Source organism: Vidua macroura, chromosome 2, assembly GCF_024509145.1.
Source record: "Vidua macroura isolate BioBank_ID:100142 chromosome 2, ASM2450914v1, whole genome shotgun sequence".
NCBI classification, from domain to species: Eukaryota; Metazoa; Chordata; class Aves; order Passeriformes; family Viduidae; genus Vidua; species Vidua macroura.
Genome location: NC_071572.1, coordinates 67812123 through 67834041, shown reverse-complemented (window position 1 = coordinate 67834041; position 21919 = coordinate 67812123). Strand labels below are relative to the sequence as shown.

General features: G+C 39.3%; 1 protein-coding gene across 1 annotated transcript; it reads left to right on the top strand.

Annotated features, from left to right (window-relative positions):
• Nucleotides 1–388: 388 nt before the first annotated feature.
• On the top strand, nt 389–16316 carry LOC128822114 (cell surface glycoprotein CD200 receptor 1-A-like). Its single transcript, XM_054003695.1, has 6 exons — nt 389–687; nt 11102–11401; nt 12149–12403; nt 13194–13299; nt 14212–14263; nt 15535–16316. The coding sequence occupies exons 1-6, from the start codon at nt 600–602 to the stop codon at nt 15658–15660; spliced, it is 927 nt and encodes a 308-aa protein (XP_053859670.1). The 5' UTR covers nt 389–599; the 3' UTR covers nt 15661–16316.
• The last annotated feature ends 5603 nt before the right edge of the window (nt 16317–21919 follow it).

The following is a 21919-nucleotide window of genomic DNA, read 5'->3' as shown; positions in this document are numbered from 1 at the left end:
AAGTCTGAACTTAAAAGTTCACATGAAAAGTGTAGAGTTCCATGTGCTAAGTAGGTACTTAAGAGAGAAATAATTGAAAATGTCTCTTACAGAGAAGATTTAAGACTGCTTTTTTTTTTTTTTTTTGAGGAAGACATGCGGAAGAATTTTCTTGGAGGTTTTGCCAAAGACGTGATGAAGAAGTAGCAGAAGTAAAAGTAGTGAGAAACATGAAGTCTCTGTCTAGTTTCCCAAGACTAAGACCCTTTTTGATATTAAACTCAGCATTGAATAATTTCCTCTCTCTGAACTCTGCTGCAGGGTTTATCTTCACTCATCGGCCTCCTGAGGAGAGCCAATGAACGGAAGGCAGAATTTCTCAGCCTGTTTCCTCAGTGTTTGCCTGGGTTCTCAGCACAGGAAGCTCTGAAAAGTGCTCTGAAAAGTCAGAAGGAGGAACCTCTCCAGCTTTGAGGAGCCAGCCAGTCAGGAGCATGCACAGCTAAAGGAGAGGCACGGGAAAGGGGGAGAGGAAACACTGCCACTGGCTGCTGAGGATGTACTGACAGGCAAGAAATGCTCCCCCTGATCGCAGTTAAGTTGGTGGAGCTGCCTGAGCCATGAAAGCAGGAACCAACATGAAGATTTCTGGGAAGATTATGTATGTTTTTGTGCTGCTCACCATCACCATGGTCATGAGATTAGCAGGTGAGTCTAACTGGGACCAATTTGCCATTGGGATGTAAGAATGGGAAATGTGCACAGCTCCTTTCTTTCTATAAAAGCTATAAATAGTTCTGTGGCTTTAATTAAGTGCTAAAAATTATGAAGCACAATTAAGGTATGCTTTCCCATTACCCACTCCTTCTCTTCTTTTCTTAGTGGTCACAAGGCTGCCAAGTATTTTCCCTGTGACTTCCATGTAGGCAACTATGTAGTGACCCTTAGTTGGGAGCGTACCATTTGTCACAAATAGCCTTTTTACTAAGACCTCCAAACACATCATCTGAGAAAATGAGCCTTTTGATGCACTAAAAATATGCCTGGGAAAGTGGGAACTCGAAGCTTTTGGACATGTAGTTTCTGCTGAAGAGAGGCTGCAGGCACTTTGAAATAGGGCAGGGATCTCTTGGACCTTGCAGAGGAGAAGTGGAATATGTTTGATGTGCTGATAGAGGGGAGCAGCTTCTGGAATTTCATTCTAAGGGGCATGGCCAATATCAAGATGGGAAAGGCTTTTGTACCAAGGGCAATGGCAGTCCAAATTTTCTTTCTTTTAGTGTAGTTAACTTTGTTTTAATACAGTTTAACTACAGCAGTTAATGTTTCCTACATAATGCTCATTTGCATTTTCAGAGCTTGTGCTCACACCATACAGCAATCCAGGGATTTGATAATGGAACTAAGGATTTGAGGAGCAGTTCCAGAAACTTAAACAGTTTCTGTATAGGAGGAGGAAGGCAGATAGGTCTTAGATGAGATCCAAATTCAAATTCAGACATCTCTGAATAATATGCAACATGCATGTGTCCGTTCCTATTATGGACAGATAGAACTAAACTACATGGACATGAGTTACTTCATTCCTATTGGTCAGAAAATAAAAATATCTCCTTTGTGATATTTTAATGCAAAATTGATGCAGTTGCTGTTGGAAGTGATGAACAACCATCTATAATGTGTTTGGTGTGATAATGAGGGGCTCTAAATGGTTACCTCGGTGCAACCCACTGGAAAAATTTAAATACTTCATGAATATTATTAAACTTTGGATCATTATCCTCACAACAAGCACACTGGTGGTAAAAGATCTGTCCCTATTCTCCAGGTAAAGAATTATCTCAGAAGAATACTGAGGAACCTGCTCAAGTTCATGCAGATTGATTATGGTAGCATCAAAGACAGTCTATATTTTTGAAGACAGCTGCTAAAAAAGTAAAGGAGTGTGGATACACCACAGAAAGTTGAATAAAAAGTGGGGAGACAAAGGGGAATCCTACTGGCAAAAATTATTTTAAAAAATTCACTTTGCTGGAAATCTTTTTAAAAAGTCCAATGCCAGAAAGTGGGGGGGGGGGGGGGGCAGTTCACCCTAAGGTATTTGGATTTTAACTTCTTGGTGTCTTGGTTAACCAATTATATTGCCCTTCAAAGAATATAGAAAAAGATTTTCCATTGAAATATAATTTCACACCTGAAACTTCTTTCCTCAACCTGCTCCCAACAAAAAGCAGCCTACATTTGATGGGAAGTTTTTTAGCTAGCACTGCTCCTAAACTTGTTTTCCTCAGTATTAGGGTGGCTCTTCTGAGCAAGATCAAGTGGCAAGGTTTTTTTTCTTTCAGAGATCATAGGCTAAATGTGTCAAGCTGATCTAACCTGCGAATTCTGTCCTGATAATTTTAGTCTTCAGTGTTGCATGAAGCTCAGAAGGAACTATGTCCCCCCCCCCTTCTGAAGACTAGAGCAAGCTACTCTGAAAGAAATAAAGTCATGGAAAATTTGTTGTATGTAACCAGACTTTAACTCCTTTAATATTTTCTTTAACATTTCCTTAGCATGTTGTTTTGTGTGACTGGGTTAGTTTTTACCACAGCAGATGGGGCAGCTCAGAAAAAAGGCTGAGGTTCCTTCCTAATTGTCATACCTAGATCTGCCCTCAGGTAGAGCTGGATAATAAGCAACTGAAGCTGCTGGGGCATGATCTTGACTAAAAATCCTTTTGTGACAATCCTCAGTAGCAGCAGTGATAAAGATTCAACATTAAAATATTTTTGGTAATGCTCTGAAGATTTCTCTAGTTAAACTAAGCACACAGGACACCTCAAGTGGTTGTGTATACTCCAAGGGAGAGTGGTAAGGACAGGCAAGATCCTGACAGAGAAGTCTATGCAATAAATCTCTTTTTATTGAAATAATATTTGCAGCGTTTGACTGGGTACATCCTGCCTCTGAAGTTTATCCTGTGCCAATGGCTATGTCCAAGTGCTTCACAGGAAGCTGCAAGAAATCTATGATCAGTAATGAGATGTGATTCCCTATGGTTGTTCAGTTTCATCAATAGTGAAAAACTGAAGTCGGTGACGTTGTGCTGGAATAATAGACTATGAGGTGAATTAAAGTAAAGTTGATTTACAGAGCAACCTAGCTAAAGTTCAAGTTTGCCTGCACATATAACTTCCTTGAATGCTACTGCTTGCATTTAGTTTCTTTCCTTAATAAAATCAGTACATTCTTTTTCATTAGTGTACCAGCGTTTTATTGCCTTTTGACTCTCTCTGCCCAAGTGTCACTGCATCTGTCTCTGTTGCCTTCTAGTCTAGTTTATGGTGAAATCTTGCTCCAAATTCAAAAAATCTTAGCCTAAGAAAATCTATTATGGCAAACTTACATTTGTCTCAATTTCACTATTTCCTTGCTTCTCCTTTGGGACTGTGTGCTGGAATTATTCTAACTTCTTTTACCCTAAAAATATCTGAACCCAAGCAGCCTGTTTTTCTCATCCAAATTCTTTAAAAAGAATTCTGTACCGTTAAATAAAAATTTTCTTAGGACACATCTAAACTGCCATAGTACAATCTTCCAAACATATCCTTATGATACCAACATTTTACTTTGCTGTGGTCCACATGCAGAGTGCATTCATGTTTGAACTTGTCTGCTTTCATGGAAAGAAGGAAGTTCATTCTTCCAAATTGACCACTTATTTTGTGACTTACAAAGTAAGCAGATTTTTTTTTAAACTGTGAGTGCACTTCTAGAGGTACATAGTACTTAAAACTCACAGCTGATGTATTTTGTAGTTAGAGGTGCAATCATTCTTTAGAAAAAAGCATAGAGGATTTTCTTATGCTGCCTTATCTTGGTGTTGAATAAGACAATGTTGGGATGAAAACTGCAATGCTAAAGGTAAGCACTAAACAAGGTATGACTGAGATTTTAACCATATAAAAGTGAGGTCAGAAGTATATTTTCACAGCAGTTTGTTATCTGCTCTTGGCAAAGTATGAAAAAGAAGGCACACAACCTACAGTTTGCAGACAATGATCTATTTTTCTTTAGAATAGTAGGAAAATGCTGCTTAAAGCATAAGTGAAGAGTACTTGGTTTATTTTTCTTCTCATGTGGCCGAGAGTAAGAGGCCAAGTTCAGCACATAGAACAAAATATAAAGCAATCTGTATCTATTCCTACACTGAGAACTGGAAGCACTTTGTCACATGTGGTGTCACAGTGCTACTCTGAAAGCAATACTACCCAAGGTGCTTTGACATCCAGTGCAAATCCCTTTTGCCCTCATGCATTCCAGCTCACATTCTGCAAAGAGGAAGATTTACTTACTTTGCACAGTTCAGAAGTAGCAAAGTTTACAGCCAGACTGATATACTCTGTGATAGCTTATTAACTTCAGTGAATAACATTAACTTTATTATCAGCTGAGGATTTGGCCAACAGTGTTTGGTCTCTAAACTGCATGACTCTGACACATCATTTAAACACCAATTAATTTCTTCATTTAAGAAGTGTACCCATCTTTTTTTTTCCTACAGTCATATTATATTGAGATATAATCTATTTACATGAGGATAAATCACTGAATCACTGGATCGAATTGCAGCCATTGTATTAGAAAACACTTTTCATAAACAATTTGAGCACCAAAACAAGCACCCATTTTATTGAAAAGCTGGTTTTAATACTGATTAAGGCATGGTTCTGTATTCTACTTTCCAGTCAAAATTTTTGTATTACCTGTTTTTATTAATATGACATTTTTAGCTGCTGAATTTCAGCACACATCTAACATTCTACTCATCAAGGTCAACTGGTTGTTCTTCATCAACTTTTTACACTAATAACACTGTGTTCTTCCTGCTTTCAACAAAATTCCTCACACACTCCTGATACAGCCACTGCCATTAGTAAAAAAGTTAAACGGAATTACAGCAAAAACAATCTACTGAGAAACATTATCAGCAAACTACATTAAAACTGGCACCACCATTTAACTGCCTTTTCTTTCTCTCCTTAACCCAGTTCTTTATCCATCATGTAGTTGTCCCTTTATTCTTTCAGCTTAATCTTTTTTCAAGGGGACGCTGTATCAAACACATCTCTACCTAAGTGAGCTTTAGCATCTTTTCATTGCCTTCAAAATCAGCTGTCTTGAAAGACTGCTTGAAAAGATATTGAGAAAGCTTAAGAAAATTGAAAGATCATAGAAAAATTACACTCTAGGAACTGGCAACTGCAAAGGTACATTCAACCTTGAGATCCCTATTGACTGCTCTCAGTGTCCTCAGCCCTCTGCAACATATAAAGTCACGCTGAAGTTTGAAATTTTAAAAAATCCAGCCATTCTATGAGCACTTCATCTTGTAAAACCAATGACAAAGAGTGTGAGATTACTATCTCAGTTTGCATGAAACACCAAGAAAGAGTGATAATACTTTTCTTGGTGGCAAGAAAAGTACTGCAAGTGGCATGGTAGTGGTGACAGAAAAGAAATGTGTTTAAAGAAGAACAAAATAACAATTTGAGTATGAGGAAGAAAGGAATTTTGAAGATAAGGGAAAAGCCTAATTAGAATGAAATGAGAATAGGACATCTTTTCAAGAAATAATGAGAAGTATGGGTAAAAGAGTGTGAGTGTGATACTAGCAATAAAGGTATAAGTCTTTTAATGTGTCCTTTTAAAGATCCATGCTGAAAAAGCTGTGATCTAGGTTTCAAGAAATAGAGTCATGTGAACTTAGGTCAGCTATTTGATCTGTTTCTATATTTAAATTTAAAGCAGTCTAACTACTTGCTTCTCACCTGAAACACAGGGGTGGTCTTTAGCCTACACTCCATCCTGTGCTGTTGTGACTATGTTTTCAGTCACAAAGTTATGCTGTATAAGAATCGGTCAGTACATCAGCAATTCCTACCCTAGTACAAAGCAGTTCTATTTATCTTTCATTTCATTCCAGACAAGCCTTACTGGGTGTCATAGGAACTCTGTAGAAGTCAAAGGGAAAAACAGATGCAGAACACAGACTTGCATCTGAACTCTTCCAAGCTTCCAGTGCTGCCTTCTTGATTATGACTGGCTGTGACTCATATACTACATTCATTCCAAGATACAGTTAGTCATTGACTGTGGTATAACCATTGTTTCAGTTCATTGTATCTTTAAGTTTAATACCTACAGACGGTGTAGGGGGAAGATGCATCAAAATGCTCTGATAAATTGTTATTGTAAGAAGTAAAGAATCAATAAGATGTCTGAGAAATATGTCTGAGAAAGTAAAGTAGTCACTTTATAGTGCAAAAAACCTCTTTTAACAGTTACATTTTGCAAGAGGCTGTCATGGAAATTGAGGCAATAAAAATTTCTACTGTGGTTTTAAACCTGCTATGAAGAATAACAGAGGCTGGAAATATTTCATGTTTGAAAGCAACCAAAAGCACTTTCAACCTGTGTAGCTGTCTCTGATTTTGCAGTGATTCCCCTCAAAAGTTTAGTGGCTTTACAATCAAATGTTCCTGTTTATAAAACCTTTCTTCTTTTAGTGTGAGAAAGTCTCTGAGAAATAGGAGAAATAACAAAATAAGTGATACTGAAAAGAAGCTGGTGCAACTAGTTATTCATGAGAGTTGTCAAACACACTGCATAAATCACACTGAAAAAAAACAGAAAAAGAGCTTTTCCCCCAGTCTTTTCAAATTACAGTAACCTTACAATGACAACAATAACCACCACAATTTTGAAACACAAATGTGGACTCCTCAACCGAGTTTGTTTTTTCCATAAAAGTAGAATCTCTCAGTGCGTTGGAATGTGCACTCAGTGCACTGCAATAGAGCTTGAGAACCTTCTCAGACATGGCTTGAAGTCTTCTGCAATAGTCAAGGAGAGACAATGAGAGATGGCAGAATTAGATAGATTTCAGAGGTTGCAATCAAACTGGAGAACTTCAGTCTAAAGGCCTGCTACTATCAGATGAGTCTCCAAGGTGAAACCTGATCACAGTGGATTTGCATTCACAACCAAAATAAAATGTTTAAGTCTGGTGCTGTACAGAACTCCCAGAATCTGACTCCTCTGTTTCCCACATCAGTGTGACAGACAGCACATATTCCTGGTTTCCTGAGCTCTGCTCTTTGTGGCTAACAGAAAAAATGATTGCTGTTTTCCAGAGTCAACTCAATTGTGAAGAACATGACTGAAAATGAGATGTTATTTACAATAAATATGTGACCCTTCATTTCATCTGTCTTGTGTGCAAAGAAATAGTTAACAGAGCTGGCATTTAATTACCATCCCATAGTTAGCACTGCACCAAGATGAGCTCGACAGCTCACATCTCTTCAAATCTCTGCAGGCTCACAGAGGTTGAGGACTTGCTGCACTAATGATCCCCTTTTTCAGCCACAGCAAGCTGTCAGTTCAGCTCAGCTGTAAGGTGAGATTTCACCTTGAGAGCTGTAGCTCTGCAATGTGCTGGTTGGTTTCTGAGCCTTTGAGTAGAAAAATGCTAATGTGGATGCCATATATCTCCCTTAATGCACTGGTCACAAACCAATTGGTTATCACAGAGGAAGCAGCAGCAAATGACTTTTACCCACTTTGCAGCATGAAAAGACCATTCCAGAAGACAGTGGTGTGGTGAGAGGTCTGAATTAAAACTTGCAGCACTGAACATTTTCTCTTTAACAGAAATGGAACACTCTGCTCATTTTTGGCAGGGAGAGAACTAATTTTCTTCATAGTGGTTTCGATGGAGCTGGATTTGTGCTGGAAACTCTGTTGACATCACAGGGATGTTTTGAGCAATGCTTACACAGAGCCAAGGCCTTTTCTTATTCTCCTACCACCACTGAGTGGACTGTGGTCCAAAAGAGCTGGGAGGGAACACAGCCAGGACAGCTGACCCGAAATGGACATAGGGATATTCCAGACCATGTGGCATCATGGTCAGCACATAAAACTGGGGGAAGAACAAAGAAGGGATGCTTGGAGCTATGATGTTTGTCTTCCCCAGTCACCATTATGCATGATACAGTCCTGCTTTCCTGGAAATGATTGAACATCTACCTGCCTTTGGGATGTTTTGTTTTTCTTGTGTGATAGCTTTTGCTTAACCTATTTACCTGGGAGTTTTCTCACCTTTCTGATTCTCTCCCCATCCCATGAGTAAAACCAGCAATTCTGTGTCCCCTGCAGACCTGTCACTTTATGGTGTATTGATTGATGTTCTAATAAAATATACTTTTAGATACTTAGATGGCTTTTGGTATGCTCATTAGAAAGAGAAAGCAGAGTATGTCCAACTTCAGTCCAACGAGACGTCCTACCAACATCTTCAAAGTGGAGGAAATGCTAAGGCTGACCAGGAAGGAAAGAATAGGGATGAGGATAATTTCTATTTAAAGAACTGCCTTTGTGCTTGGGGATCCCATAGTTATTTACATATTAACTTCTGGGAATATACATTTTGGATTGCTTCTGAATAAAGCTAACTCTGTGGTAAGAACTAGTGAGTTTTGACATTTCCTGAGATTATATTTTACTTTGAAATAGAAAGTTCATCAGAAACTTCCATGGAAATGGATGACATTATTCTTCATGGTTTGGAAGCTCCCCACCAAGTATTACCCAGGCCCAGTCCTATTTTGCTTGTGAGTCACTTCAAAGTCACTTCAGAAACACAAATTAACCAAACCTTTAAGGAGTTTTTGGCAGACACATTCTTTTGTAAAAGAAATCAAAAGATCATGTTTCTAGCAGCATGTACTGAAGAAAAGCAAATCAAGAAAGAAAATTCACAATTAATATTTACACTAATGCTGCTTACCTGCACTCTAGCAATAAGAGAGAGCAATAAAGTGAGGACAGTTTAACCTTTTCTATTAATAAGAGCTCTTCACAAAAGTATGAAGCTGTGTGGATAGGATGAGCAAGAAGATTTTTTACTAATTAATGTGTCATCTGGGGAAAATTCTTGTCATACTTAAAGTCTTCTGAATCAATAACAAGATACAGGGGATTTCATAAGCCTTCTACAAATTTTCTGTAAACCTAAAATTGTATTTAAACTTGATTCAGCAGATTTTAAGCTTTCTGATGTGGCTTCTTATTTGAAGTGAATGGTACCTGATTTATTCAGAGGAGAATATGACAGAAAGGCATAGCAAAATGCACCACTTTCACTGCCTCTTTCTTTACAGCCTTGAAGCATGAAAACATGTTGAAGCATGAAGCATGTTGGGGAACTTGTACATTGCAATGAGATGCTTGGGAGATGCTGAGTTAAAAGACAAGTAAAATGCTGCTGCTTTAATATGTACATGAAAGTGTACACAGTTCAATAATCACAACACTGTCGTTCTTGCTCAACATTTACAAACATTATTCAAAAAAAAACCCAGCTCCAACACACAGGCGGTTTGAGTGCTTGGGTTTGCTAAATCATTTTCAGATGAGGTCAGCCATACTCTGCACGATTTGGAGCTCTGAGGCTCTCAGCAATGTTAAACAGGGAGAGGAAACACTTTGTTGTCCAACTCTCAGAGGCACTCCTTGAACTCATCCAGAAACTATCACGAGACAAAAGGCTTCTCTCAGTTCTGCTCCTGATAAAATCATCTGAGTTTAAAACACACCCCTCACATTTTCTTGGAATGCCATTAAGGAGGAAAATACTTGTCATTTAAAAACACCTCCAGAGTAATAATGCATCACAGAACACTCTTAACAACTGAAGTGTCTTTATCCAAAGGATACTTAATGCTCAAAATGAAAAGGCAAAAACATTTGAAGGAATATATAAGAAGTTAAAATGTAGTGAAGTGTGTTCATTTTGCAAGTCAGAAATATTTTCCCCAGAAAACAGTCAAATAAAACCGAAAGGAGTTGAGCTGGAATGGTTCATTCACCTAAATTCAAGAAGATAATGACATTTCAGACAATATTAGTAAGGTAAAACCAACTGTAGTTTTCTCAAAGAGGCTAATAGTAATTATTTGACTGATTACTTAAAGTTGATGTTCATTAAGACCACTTCTTATAGTATTGTGAATGTTCAAGAACTGGGCTTCACAATGTGATGGACAGCAGAAATAATATAATTACAGGTCTGGGTAGGGAGTAGCGAAACCCAGCAAAGTCAGATTTTGTACCGTGGAGGAAGACTGACAAGGGTTTGACTAATTAATGCAAAAATTGAATCTTCTAATTCTTTGCATATTCCAGATGTACTTTCAATTGCTGCTTTAGTGTATTTGCTTGTAAGCTTTGGGGAGGGGTTTAGTGTTTTTGGAATAAGTTGTGAAAAACTTATTTGTCAGTACCAATCAGATTGGTTAACTTGAGCTGTCTGTCCAGATTAATGCAGGTTTTGAAAGTAGTACTCTGATTTTCTCCTCACACACAGGTTTCAGACTAAAACCATTACTCAGCCAAAGGAAAGAGCAACTGGTATCTCACCAGTGACACAGAGAACTGAGAGATCAGTGGTTTACTTTCCCAAAGTTTAATGGCCACCTACTAAAAGAGGAAATTAATGAAGTGCTAAATGGAGGTTTGTTTGGACTACAGCTATGGGTATTATTCCTATAACCCATTAATTGCGAAGTTTCATTCACAAACATTGTGAAATCTAGGGATTGCTTACTTTTAACTTCAGCAGAAGCCAGAGGACACAAAAGTCCCATTCCCTCAGCTACACTTCACACTGGATTACAGCAACAGTTACAGAGAAAAGCCACTGTCATGTGGCCAGAGGCAATAGTCATATTTCTGTATTTTAGGTCCTGTGAGCAACCCACAGGAGGATTTGCTCATACAAGCACAGTTTTGGATGTGGAACTGCTGAAGACAATGGACAGGAGTAGAGTCCTCCTCCAGTATTCAGCCTTATCCACTTAGATGATCGATCCTCAGTGGGAAATTTGTATTGCAAGGGTTGGCCATGATAGCGGGCTCCATAACCCACAGCTGTAGTAAGAGATGACAGACAATGTGCAGATGAGCACAGCCGTGGCCTCACACTTGTTTGTAGCACTGCAGACATTTCCCTGTGAAGTCCAGACCACAACTCCTGGGCTCCTTCTCACACGTTCTCTTTTTTTCTCCTCAGGGTTAGTGATGACTGTAGGTAACAGCTCAGTTCTCACCTGCCCGCTTAAAGGAAATATGACTCTGCTAAAATGGACAATAACCCCCAAGGCTGGAGGCCCTTGCACCTTGGTATACAGGGTTGATACAAATGTGACACACAGAACAAACTGCAGTGACAACATAAACTGGACATTCAGAGCAGGTCTGCCTCCTGCCCTTGAGATACGACAAGTGGGAATAGCCCAAGAGGGAAATTACAGCTGTGAAATGGCAACAACAGAAGGGAATTTCCACAAGATGTACCACCTGACCGTGCTCGGTAAGGAATATGAAAAAGTAGAGCTGTTTTTTTTTTAACTAAAGAGTGTAGGGTTAGATATTAGGAAGGTATTTGGTATTGTGAGGGTAGGGAGGCTCTGGGACAGGTTGTCCAGAGAAACTGTAGACATCCCAGTGTTAAAGGCCAGGTTGGGTGAGACTTGAAGCCACCCAATCTTGTGGAAGGTGCCCCTTTGCATGGCAAGGTGGTTGGAACTAGAATATCTTTAAGGTCCCATCCAACTTAAACCATTCTGTGATTCTTGCTGGGATAAACTCATGCATTTCATTGGGAGTATCTCTGTGTCTCCTTTCTCCTTATTTCTCATAACTCTTCTCCCTTCTGCTGTTCCCCTTTTCCACTGTCTAGTTAGAAATGACAGGGGTGAATATCCCATGTACACACAGAGGATATGAATGGCTGTGATGAGGCTCAGCTGAATGGGGGAGAGTTGTGCAAAAGGGAAAAAGAAAAAGAGAGCAGTTCTTCCTCTCTTGTGTTTTGGACCCACGTTGCTGCAATGGGATGGGATGGGATGGGATGGGATGGGATGGGATGGGATGGGATGGGATGGGATGGGATGGGATGGGATGGGATGGGATGGGATGGGATGGGATGGGACCTCCAGCCTTATTCTACTCTTTTCACTGGGTTCAGTTTGGGTTCATTTTGGGTGGAGAACAAGAGCAGCCCAGCCCAGCTGTGCCAAAGTAACTCCATGCATGTTTCCTTGCTGGTGCTCTGCAGCCCCCCCAAGGCTGAGCCTGTCCTGTGATGAGCAGGGCAGCCCCGTGTGTGAGGCAGCGGCGGGGAAGCCGCCGGCTCAGCTCTCGTGGCTCCCAGGGAGCAGCTCCACTGCAGAGGAGAAGTGCCACGACAACGGGACAGTGACTGTTCTCAGCAAGTTCACAGCGTGTAGCACCAATGTCACCAATGTGACCACCTGCATGGTGTCCCACCCAGCTGGGAACTGGAGCCAGTCCATAGCCTGCTGTCCCTCAGGTGAGCTTCCCTTTTTATACTCTGTGTCCAAACCCCTGTTCACCTTCCTCAGCTCTTGTTCCTTCCGGGAAGGAAAGTCTCTAAAAGATACAGAAACCTTTAGTGAAGTCCTATAAAGACAAGAGTATCATCCCTGACTGCCTTTGCCCAGAAACATCACCAGCTTCTTTGTGTTCTGGACACTATTTCCTAATGCTTTCTTCCCTAAGAGGGATATATATAAGTGTGATAGTATTCTTTTGGTAGTGGAAATGCTTTTTGGAAACAGAGAGAAAGCAGTCATGATCTTTGTGTTCAAATAATCACTTGGAATGAGAATATTAGGATTTTTTTTTTTTTTTTATGCAAGCTTTAATGTCGTGGTAAGAGAGATGGGAGCCAAGTCGCAAGTGGCTAGTAGAAAAAAATACATTCCTTCATTCCAAGTTGTGAAGATCTGACACTGTATGACCCTTGGGTTCCGGTCTTTGGTTTTCTTCTTGCTTTTGAGAATATATACGACTAATGAGAAATGATGAGTCCTTGAGAGGAACTCAGGTGTGGCTTAGTGAAAATATATTATGAGTGGCCACTGTGAGATTTGTGGAATCTACTTTTGCCTCTGACACATAATCCATTTGTGCTTCTCAGCAAAGTTTCATTACTAAGTTTTCCTTCTGCTGAAGGACATTCTATTTGTTTTACAAGCATGCTGAAAATGCACTTATGTGCTAAATCAACTTTAATCTTCTACTGAAATAATACAGAAACTGAGAAGAAGATATAACTGAGACTGTCTCTTTATGTTTAGAGAATACCAGCACCAACATTTTCCTGTATGCCTGCATCATTACTTGCATTCTGATCATTATCACCTTGTTGGCTGTCATTTACTATTTCAAGCTCCACAGTGATAGGTATGTATGCTAAGGTGCTAAGGAAAAATTGTCTAGTGCTAGAAGAAATTTTAAATTACTCTTTGTGTCTTGAAATCATATGATTGTGTCAATCTGTGCTGCTGTAAATAACCAAATTAGCTACATCAAATATTTCTGTACTGCAGACACTGTGCACTGTGCATTGCACACATCTTCACAGAATAATGCCCCTGAGTAAAATATAAATGGGAAGAAGTTGGCCAAGGACCCTGATTGCATTGCCTCTTAAAAGGAAACACTTCATTCTGCTAGGAATCTGTGAGAGTAAATCTTCTTCAGATACTATCATAGTCTGCCAGTATCTCTCTTGGTTAGATCAGGGTATTGGTTCTGCTGCCTAATAAGTTCCACTAAATGCCAGAGGACTGAGCAATGCCAGCCTGCCATATGAACAGAAGGGACAGCAGATTCTATTTGTGTTTATTAAAAAATTCCTTGAGTGAAGTTGGGCTCTAGTCCCTTTAGGATTTCCTATGAAGACAAAAAGTAGTTCTCAGAAATATCTACATAAATCATTTGTGGAGTGAAGGCTGAATTAGCTCCTGTACTGAAAATCTCAGCTAGGTTCCTCATTTGCCTGTTACAAACTGTTTTTCTCTCAGGCCTCTTCCCTCAGGGGTGAAGAATTAATTCAATACCATTTCACTAACTGCAAAATATATATCCTTACAGAGGGCTTTGATTCTAATCTGCTTCCATTTTATGCATAAGCACCCACAAACATAAGAAAAGACCTCTTAAGAAAGGTAGGGTGCTATAATTTCAGGATCAAAAGTCAAGGAGAGAGAGACATGAGGTTTTACTCTTGAAGAAAAATAAATGTTTCATAAGCTTTTGATCAAAGAAACCAAGCTGTGATTCAGCCAAATGTTTTAATACTTTTTTCCACAGACCATGCCACAGAACCAAACCTCCTGAAATTGCTCCTATACATTCCCAACAGGTAAGGAGAATGATGCAAATTAGACCATCAGCAAAGCATGGCGATTCTGGTAGCCCTGGAAATGTGATCAGTGAAAGGAAAACATTAGATTTTTACTCTCCGCTTTCAGCAAGCACTGCTGTATCTGATATATTTACTCTTAGCTCTTTATAGGACAAAACAAAGCTTATCTTCACCATAACTTTGACTTGGAGAAAACACTAGAGGTGTGTTCCAACAGCAAACACTCGACTAAAGCCATCCTTTAATTTTAACAAGGAGTCAGTCCCACCACATTTCCCTTGTCATATCAGATACTCTGACCACAATTGCTCTCCAAATATTAGTCAAGAAGGGAGACAATAGCATGGGTTGGAGGATATTAAGAAATCTATTAGTGAACAAGATTAAGCAACAAGATTAACAGATACAAGAGAAAAAGAATATCCCTTTTGGTGTCCAGAATGAAAATTATGTGAGTTTTGAAGGCCACTCTTTATCTTGCATAGTCAATCCACAATCAAAGAAACAATCATACTCGAGACATTGGGAGGAGAGCTGAGCTGCAAACTGGGAGATATTTTTGGATATCCTATGTTGTTAGAAGCTTCCTGTGTAGCTGAGTAATCCACTTGCAAGCTCTGTCTCTGTTCTCTGCTGCCAAATCCAAATAACAGCATCTCTACGCAGACAAGATGTGCTACAATTATATTGTATCTGTGCACCTACAGTATACACTAGACTCAAATTCTGTCATCAACTTTAAAAGATGCTTCAGTTTCTGGAGAGACTTAGTCAATTCTAGTTATTAGTATTCCTGCTGTTCTGCTGCCCGCCCTCCCAGTTGTTGCTGACAGACAGTTGCATTAATGTAAAGTAATGGTTCAAGTACCAGCGTTTTTGCTGTCATGTCATGGGACTTTCATTAGCATATCTGTAGACTGAAAGTGCAGACTGATTAGAAATGAATCAAGGTCAAGACTCCAGCATATTAATTGCTCTTTCTAGAGAATTAGACCCTAATAAATTTTTTTTTCAGGCCAACAAAAGTTCAGTAGAAGGGAAGATAAAGGAGGCAAGTGAAACAATACCTCAGCTTCACCCTCCAAATCTTTGCTAGAAACAGCAATCCATGTTCCCTGGTAGAAAAAGAAATAGAGGGGTCTTTTTTCTTTAGTTGAAGAGGAGTAAATATGAGAGCAGTTATTTTCTTCAGTCCAGGTAAAAGATTTGCAGAGTCTTGCCAGGTTAACTCCTCCTTGTATTCACAGTTTTTGGTTTTGTTTTGCTAGGATGACACAGTGGAAGTGGAACCATATACTACTTATGTGCAGAAGGAAAATGTAATTTACAACTCAGTGTCTGATCTGACAGTGGGGCAGAATCTTCCACAAGACTGTGTCCAGGAACATGAATGATTCAACAACACCAGAAAAGGAAAGAGATTCTTTATAGAAGACTGGTTATAGAAAGAACCTTCTCAGAGGATTTCTTGAGATTTTGGGGCAGCAAAGGTCACTAGGTCTGTTCAAACACCTCTGCTTGCTGATGAGTCCATAGTTCTTTTTTTCTCCCTGTTTTGCTTTCTTCCTTGGGAAAATGTGTTATTGCTTGGGAAGATGTGACTGACCACACACCATAGTTTTTCCTGGAAAAGAAGTTGTGACCAGACTTCCCTTCACTGTTGTTGCCTTGGGATCCAAATTCTGTCAGTCACTTGTAGCTGTTACTTTGATGCACTTGACACTATGACATACACATTTGGGAGACCAGAGGAGTGTTCTGTCTGAACTGAAATAAAACCACTCTTCCACCAACAGCCACTTTTTTCTAATACATACATTAGTAACACATGACCTGATGACCTACTGATCATTACTGAATACCTCAAATAGCAGAAGATAATGGTAGGGAAGACTTAATTCTGAAAATGGAAATAAGGGATAAATTTAGAAGGTCATCCACTAAGAAGGAAACTGCACTAGCATGACTAATTGACTTGTCAGGTTCATATCCAGTATTTCAAGATGCCATTATGGGGTGTCATCCAGAAGAATCTGGACAAGGTTGATAATGGGAATCTCATGAGATTTAACAAGACCAAGTGCAAAGTGCTTCACCTGGGTTGGGACAGCCCCTAGTATCAACACTGACTGGGGCATGCAGATTGAGAACAGCCCTGCTGAGAAGGACCTGGGGTGGATGAGAGGCTGGCCATTACCCAGCAAAGTACACTTGCATCCCAGAAAACCAAACATGTCCTGGGCTGCATCCAAAGCAGCGTGGCCAGCAGGGGAAGGAAGGGATTCTGCTCCTCTGCTCTGTTCTTGTGAGACCCCACCTGCAGTGCTGCACCCAGCTCTGGAGTCCCCTGCAGAAGCAGGACATGGACCTGTTGGAGCAGATCCAGAGGAGGCCATCAAGATAATTAGACGGATGGAACACCTCTCCTATGAGGAAAGGCTGAGAGAGTTGGGACTGTTCAGCCTGGAAAAGAGAAGGCTTTGGGGTGACTGAATTTTGGCCTTTCAGTAGCTGAAGAGAACCTGCAAGAAAGACAGAAATGGACTTTTACAAGAGCATGCAGTGACAGGGCATCAGGGAATGTATTCACACTGAAGGATAGTAGGTTTAGATAAGATATTAGGAGGAAATTCTTTTCTTTGAGGGTGGTGAGACACTGGAGCAGGTTGCGCAGAGAGGTTGTGGATGCCCCACCCCTTGAAGTGTTCAAGGACAGGTTGAATGGAGCTCTGAGCAACCTGGTCTAGTGAAAGGTGACCCTGCCAGTGCCAGGGGGGTGGACCTTGATGATCTTTGAGGTCCCTTTCAACCGAAACCACTATATGATTTTGTGATTTCCACTAAATATGTTCATTCTGTGTTTCAGATCACTGGTATGATTATTTTTCTATAAGATTCCATGACGATACAGTGTTCTTCTCTTTCTTAAGAGTATAAGCATTAAAATACTGTAAAATACTTGTTACTCAAAACCCATAGGCTACTTTAAACAAAAACAAACATAAAATATTTCATAAAACAAAACAAACACATCTTCTATAAATGTGCAATAATGTACAAAAAATATAAAATGCTTGCTAATTGTAGTCATATTTATTTTTACTACCAAAACTGAAGTTTTGTTTCATTTGTATGACTAGATATTTTACTGATACTCTTTTCAATGTACTTGCAAGTTCACTTTTTTGGTATGCAAATTAGCTTATGTATCTTATTGTGTCTCATTTTGAGGTGACTTATTCTCACTTTCACAAAATACCCCTTGGGAATAAGTAAAATTAATTTTCCTCTATATAGTAGCAGTTCTCAATTTTTTTTGATTGATGCCTTTCTAGATAAAGTATGAACTGACTTTACAGCAAGAGTAAAGAAATATGTTTATAAACCTCTGTTGACTACCTCTTATTTCGGTATTTTAAAAGATTGACTGGGTACTTGGTGTGATTGCAGCATCAGAAGAACTGGATTTTTTCTTTAGATTTAGAAATATCTTTTGACACACATTGTTAGAGCTTTCTTTTGAGCTAAGCTCCCAAGGACTATGACACAGTGCTTGGAAAACAGACTTCTAAACTGACTGCAGTTCCTAAATGTATTACTCATGTGAACTGATACAGTTAGTTATTTACTCTCACTCTAGCAGCTATCAAACAGCCACTCTTGTCCAGGTGCTCTCTGCAAGCAAGTACTCCTTTTCTCCATTTCTGTATGTCATTTTAGAGTGGAAGGGATCAAAGCTGAATATCAAGCAGCTACAAACAACTTTTAAAGGAACTTCAGTTTCCAGCGACTGACCAAGGAAGAGAGCCAGTCAACACAGGCATGATCCTCTGAAATTTCTCACTTAAAATAGGTGTTATACTGACCAATCATCTTTTTTCCCCACTCAAAACCAGAGTGCCATCACTTCTTAAGACTGTTATTCTGTGGACTGGAAAGTGTTTTACGTTGCTCAGTGTTCATAAATGGGGTTTGTTAGCTCTTGAAGGTAAATTGCCACCAGTTTATAAGCAAGATATATTATATTTACAGAAGTGTATCACCTACTAACCTACTGTCTAGCTGTAGGGTTTTGTCATCCTTCACAGGCCTATCACACTGGACTAAATCACATAAGTTCCAGACCTGGACATTGCTAAGTTGCTAACTGGTTGATTATTTTCTTTGTCCTTTACTTTGTTCCACATTCAGACCTGCTATGGGCAGAGAAACAGAATTTTAGTTTGTGACTGTGATAAATAATATTAATTTAAGAGTCTTACGTATACACATATGCACAGGTATGCTCTTGGTCCCCAGCAGCACAGAATTCTAAAGCAGGGAATCCCTTCATGCACTCCTCTTTCTCCCTCAGGGTGCTTGCCGCTCCTCTGTGCACCGTGTTGCTGCTGTGGTACAGACATCCTCCACACAAAAGTGCTGTGTTGGCTGATTCTTAGCAGTCGGGCCAGCCTGCCCTCTAAACTCCCCAGGATGTTGCAGAGTCACAGGAAGAAACTCAGCAGCTTTTCAGCTCATCCCATACAGACAGGTTTTGGCTTTCACCACATTTACCAATGCTCTATCTCATGCTGCAACATTGAATTTTGGTAAATTTGTATCTTGCACTTTTACCTACTCTATTTTACCTGCTCTATTTTACCTTCAGGCGTGTGTTTCAGTCTCCTGACAGGTTATAACTGCCATTCCTGCTCTAAAAAAGCAGTTAATGCTCACAGTTCTCTTATGACTGTAGAGAGTCCCAAGCACCCAGCTCACACGCACAGGACAGCTGTGAGCTGATTCTCTGCAGCTGTGCATCCACAGGGTAGCTGCTCATCTATTCTTTAGGATGGCAGTGGAGTACTAAAAAATGGATGCACCACAAATCCTGAGGCTGAACATAGCTTCTGTACATGCTTCAATTCCTGGGCGTTTCTAACTGAAAATTGTTTCACAGGAACAAGGTCAAGCCCTTCATCACTGTGACAACAACATCTGAGATTTGATTACATTGCAAATATCAGCAGAAAGGTCATTATCTCCTCACTTACCTGCTTTAAACAGCTTTCCTAATAACAGAGTCCAGTAAAAGTGGTGTTTCATAACATTACCCAGTCTCTGAATCCAACAACTTGCAGGATTTACAATTATGTTGTCCTGCCAATATCACCTACTCATAGTTGAGGGTTCACTACTTACAGCCTAGTTTGTAACCCTGCTGTCCATTATAACCCTTTGGTTCAGTGTGTGACTGCTGAACTACTGCTCACCTTACTTTCACTTGTGAATTAAAATAACCTGAGGATCTTCTATGTTTATCATCTTGGCTACAGAAAATTAAGTTTTCCTGTTAGAGCTGGGTGATTTTCACATGAGCATTGTCTCTTTAGATGTAGCAGGGGTTTCTTCACACAAATCTAAAGAACAAGTGTACTTATACAAGTCTTGAGAATGAGTGTATTGGCAAGGGAATTCTAAATTTTTTTTTTCAAAACCCCCTATTTATTAAAATGAAATTTAAAAAATCTAAAACCTCCAGCAGAATAAAAACTGATTCAAATTTAATTGGTAGGGAAATAAAACTGTACAGTGTGTTTAGTCATAACTAGAAAGAAAGATAAAAATACATTTGCACAGAAGTTATGCAGTCAGATCAAAACCTATTCACAGAAAATGCTAAGTGAAGAATATTCACTACTAAATTTATTTTATAATGAATATGTAAGAAAGGCTTCCACAGCCTTTTTCTCCCTTGCATTCACCATTGAAAAAATCTTTTCTCTCTGATGGACTAAAGATGACAGCTATTTTTGACCATGTGTTAGTTTAAAAATAATCCACCTTATGCTTTTTGTCATTTACCTCAGATAGCACTGTCCTCAGGAAGATGCAGAAACATCCAAAAAGGTACCTCATCATTTTTATTCAATATCTTTGCTGAACCTCTTCAATGACATCTGCTCAATAGCAATTACATTTTTAAGTGTGTGGGCATACTGAAATTATTTCTAATTATATAAAGACTGTCTTGTAATTTCCTTGTGGTCCCCATCATCTGCCTCTGTCAGCATTGCCTTTCAATATGTGCTTAAAACTTTAAGCATTACAAGGCAGATGATATCTTGAAGTTCTGAGTTTGTAAAGCACCTTGAATAAAGGGATCCTAATCCAAAACTAGGGATCTACCACCTTTTGAAAATACAAATTATAAGCAGAATCTGGAAGCCAAACTGGACAGGAAGCTAGTTTGCTAAGTATTATGATTTATACCAGCCAATTCACTCCATGATATATTGTTTGCATAAAAGCTTCCTCACTCATCAGTACAGATTAATTTCTCCATTTAAAAAAAAATCTGAGAATCACACCTGCTTCTGTCCACAGTATCACAGGTACTACATGCAAGTGCTAATGCTATGGAGTAATATTCCAGCCTGAGTCATCAAACTCATAACACTGCATTTTGCTCTGCCAATCTTCCTTTTTTGTCAGAGCATATTCTTATTACACCATGTACCACTCCTGCTGTTCTTCACATTTATTCACTGAACTCCAGTAGTTATTATATAGGTGTCAGCATTACCTTTACCAATCAGCAGCTGCAAAACACTAGTACAAAAGAAGCTCAAAGTGAGGAGATGCACACAGTCAGCTTTATTCTGACTTTATTCAGCATTATGCAAGAGCATCAACATGCTCTTGTTGCAAGGTAATCGAGACTGACCTGTAAAATATAGCAGAATAACTACTGAGAGGTTATATTGGTGGCCTATTTTAGCTTCAGTTATCTTGCTCTTTAGCCTCCCACAGCTGTTCAGTAAGGCAGAAAGTGATATGTCACTGTGGTAAATTGTGGGAGAGAGAGGAAAAAGGGACTTCACAGCTTTGGTGCACCAAGTTATAAATTTGTTTATGAAAGATTCTGAGATTTTTCACTTTACCTCAAAGCCTTTCAGACACTTTTTTTTTTCTAGCTTAGTATTTTCAAGTATACTTCAGTATATTTTATCCCAGGTATAAGAAATATTCTGGCTATATCTAAATGAAAACAGTAATTCAGGAACAGATTATGACCACTAGATGACAGTTTTACCTCACCCTATGAAAAACTGCCACAGAGAAGCATTAGTTCTCTTAATACTTTCTTATTAGATTTGGGATAGTAACTAATTTTCCTACATTTCCTACATTTTCCTACATAGAGCTTCATTTGTGGCAGAATGTTCTCACAAAAAGAAAAATAAAAGTCATTTTCTTGTGCATAACAACATTGAGAAATAAGGCAATTCAAAGGAAAAACAACACAAATAACATACTCTACAACAAGAAATGAATTCACAAATTATTGGAGATTTCTCCACGATAAACACAACACTCAAATGCTCAGTGGTAAGTAGGTTCTGAGGGTAGGGAGAAAAGAGTAGGGAAAAATCAGTGGGATCTCTAGGGCTGGCATTGTAAAAGGCAAATGAGAGAGTGATTAATGAGACCTCAAAGGATTGCAGATATCACCAGGAGTTCCCTTCCTTTTTCAGCACTCCAGCTTCACACTGGAAAGGCTCATTCTCCTCCCCTTTATTTTATTTTGACTCTTCCCCTGCACCCTAATGGCTCTTTCACAGTGAAAACCAGGGACCAAATACTATTAAAAGTTTGCATCCCATCACAGTC

What these genes read in the sequence shown, in the direction of transcription:
- LOC128822114 (XM_054003695.1), top strand. Translation starts at nt 600, where the DNA reads ATGAAAGCAGGAACCAACATGAAGATTTCTGGGAAGATTATGTATGTT. An exon ending in CATGGTCATGAGATTAGCAG is followed by an intron (nt 688 to 11,101) that starts GTGAGTCTAACT and finishes TTTTCTCCTCAG; the next exon opens with GGTTAGTGATGACTGTAGGT. An exon ending in TTCAAGCTCCACAGTGATAG is followed by an intron (nt 13,300 to 14,211) that starts GTATGTATGCTA and finishes TTTTTTCCACAG; the next exon opens with ACCATGCCACAGAACCAAAC.